The sequence below is a fragment of the Papilio polytes genome, unplaced genomic scaffold (genome assembly GCF_000836215.1).
Source record: "Papilio polytes unplaced genomic scaffold, Ppol_1.0 DF822067.1, whole genome shotgun sequence".
In the NCBI taxonomy this organism is placed as follows: domain Eukaryota; kingdom Metazoa; phylum Arthropoda; class Insecta; order Lepidoptera; family Papilionidae; genus Papilio; species Papilio polytes.
In genome coordinates this window covers 9,510,236-9,511,931 of record NW_013527137.1, presented here as the reverse complement: position 1 = coordinate 9,511,931, position 1,696 = coordinate 9,510,236, and the positions used below count along the sequence as shown (strand labels likewise).

The window sequence follows — 1,696 nt, the reverse complement described above, 5'->3', positions numbered from 1 at the left end:
CCCCCCCCCCCCAAATTTAGCATGGCAGTGGGATCTAAAGAGAGTCTACCCCAGGGGGGTACCAAAACTTTTGGAGAATCCCCCTCCGCGCACTTACGCCTGAACTCCCGTCTGGAGTCTGGGAGTAGGTGCGCGGGCGGCCCCACGTATTCTGGGGGGGGCCCAATCCCGCTCTTTGCTGCTGGTCGGGGCAAACATAGCAAGCGCCGTTCGACATCCCCTGCTACCCTATCTGTGGATCTCTGTAATGTCAGGGGGCTCCGTTCCAACCTCGAAGCCGTTCACCACCACCTTGAGACGGCCAAGCCGGCCTTGCTCTTCTTGACTGAGACGCAGATATCTTCTCCGGCGGACACATCTTTTCTTCATTACCCCGGGTATAAGCTCGAGTATTGCTTTTTGCCACGAGCTGGGGTCTGTGTGTACATCCGGGGGGATATCTGCTCTCGTCGCCTCGCCCACCTTGAAGGCCGGGACCTATCCGTTCTGTGGCTGCGCGTAGATAGCGATGACCATCCGCGTGTCTACGCGTGCCTATATAGGTCCCATGGCGGAAATACCGATACTGACCAACTCATGGAGCTAGTCCAAATGGGCACAGAGTCCGTGTTGGAACAGATCCCTTCTGCTGAGGTCGTGGTACTTGGCGATTTTAATGCTCACCATGCCGAATGGCTCGGCTCACGTACCACTGACCACGCGGGGAGATCTGTTCACGACTTTGCCTTAGCAAATGATCTGACACAGCTGGTAACCTCGCCCACGCGAATCCCAGATGTGGAGGACCATTTACCTTCCCTGTTGGACCTTCTGCTGACCTCTCATCCGGACGGCTATCTCGTGTCCGTAGATGCCCCCTTGGGCTCGTCGGACCACTGCCTTGTCCGGACAATAGTGCCAATCTCAAGACGCCTACGTTCACAACCAACTGGTTGCCGTCAAGTTTGGCACTACAGGTCAGCAGACTGGGACGGGATGCGGACCTTCTTTGCATCCTACCCATGGGGGCAGGTTTGCTTCAATCTGGACGGTCCCGACGCCGTTGCCGACTCTATTGCCGATGTGGTGCTTCAGGGGATGGAACTTTTTGTGCCATCATCTGTAGTGCCCATCGGTGGTAAAACCCGGCCTTGGTTCGGTCATTCTTGTAAGTCAGCTTTACGCTACAAGCGGGAATGTTACCGTGCCTGGGCTGTAGCATCGGCAGCGGGGGATGAAACCACCAGAGAACTTAGAAAGAAGTATAACCTCGCCTCCAGGTCCTTCAAAAGAGTAATTGCAAGGGCAAAGTCCGAACACGTGGCCAGCATTGGTGAGAAGCTAGTGCGCCTTCCATCTGGAACGCGTGCGTTCTGGTCTCTCGCCAAGGCTGTCCAAGGAAACTTCTGTCGCCCATCACTACCATCTTTGCGCAGGGAGGACGACTCGTTGGCCCACACTGCTAAAGAGAAGGCCGATCTACTGGCATCACTCTTTGCAGCTAACTCGACACTGGATGACAGAGGTAAATCGCCGCCCAAAATCCCTGGCGGTGGGACCTCCATGTCGAACATCCAGTTCATCCAGAGGTCAGTGCGCAAAGCGCTGCGTTCTCTGGATGTCAACAAGTCGAGTGGGCCCGACGGTATCCCTCCCATTGTGCTAAAGACATGTGCTCCTGAGTTGGCACCGGTCTTAACGCGTCTCTTCCGGTACT

At 56.0% G+C, this 1,696-nt stretch overlaps 2 protein-coding genes across 2 annotated transcripts in view; both read left to right on the top strand.

Moving 5' to 3' along the window:
* The window catches only part of LOC106107203 (synaptotagmin-7), a 163,936-nt gene that overhangs the window by 49,011 nt on the left and 113,229 nt on the right, over positions 1 to 1,696 (top strand). The window lies entirely within an intron of this gene.
* LOC106106938 overlaps positions 7 to 1,696 on the top strand; it is a 22,150-nt gene continuing 20,460 nt past the window's right edge. Inside the window, exon 1 of the mRNA XM_013287596.1 lies at positions 7 to 1,691. Within this exon, the coding sequence (XP_013143050.1) occupies positions 22 to 1,691 (1,670 nt within the window). The 5' untranslated portion in view covers positions 7 to 21. The remainder of the gene's footprint in view (positions 1,692 to 1,696) is intronic.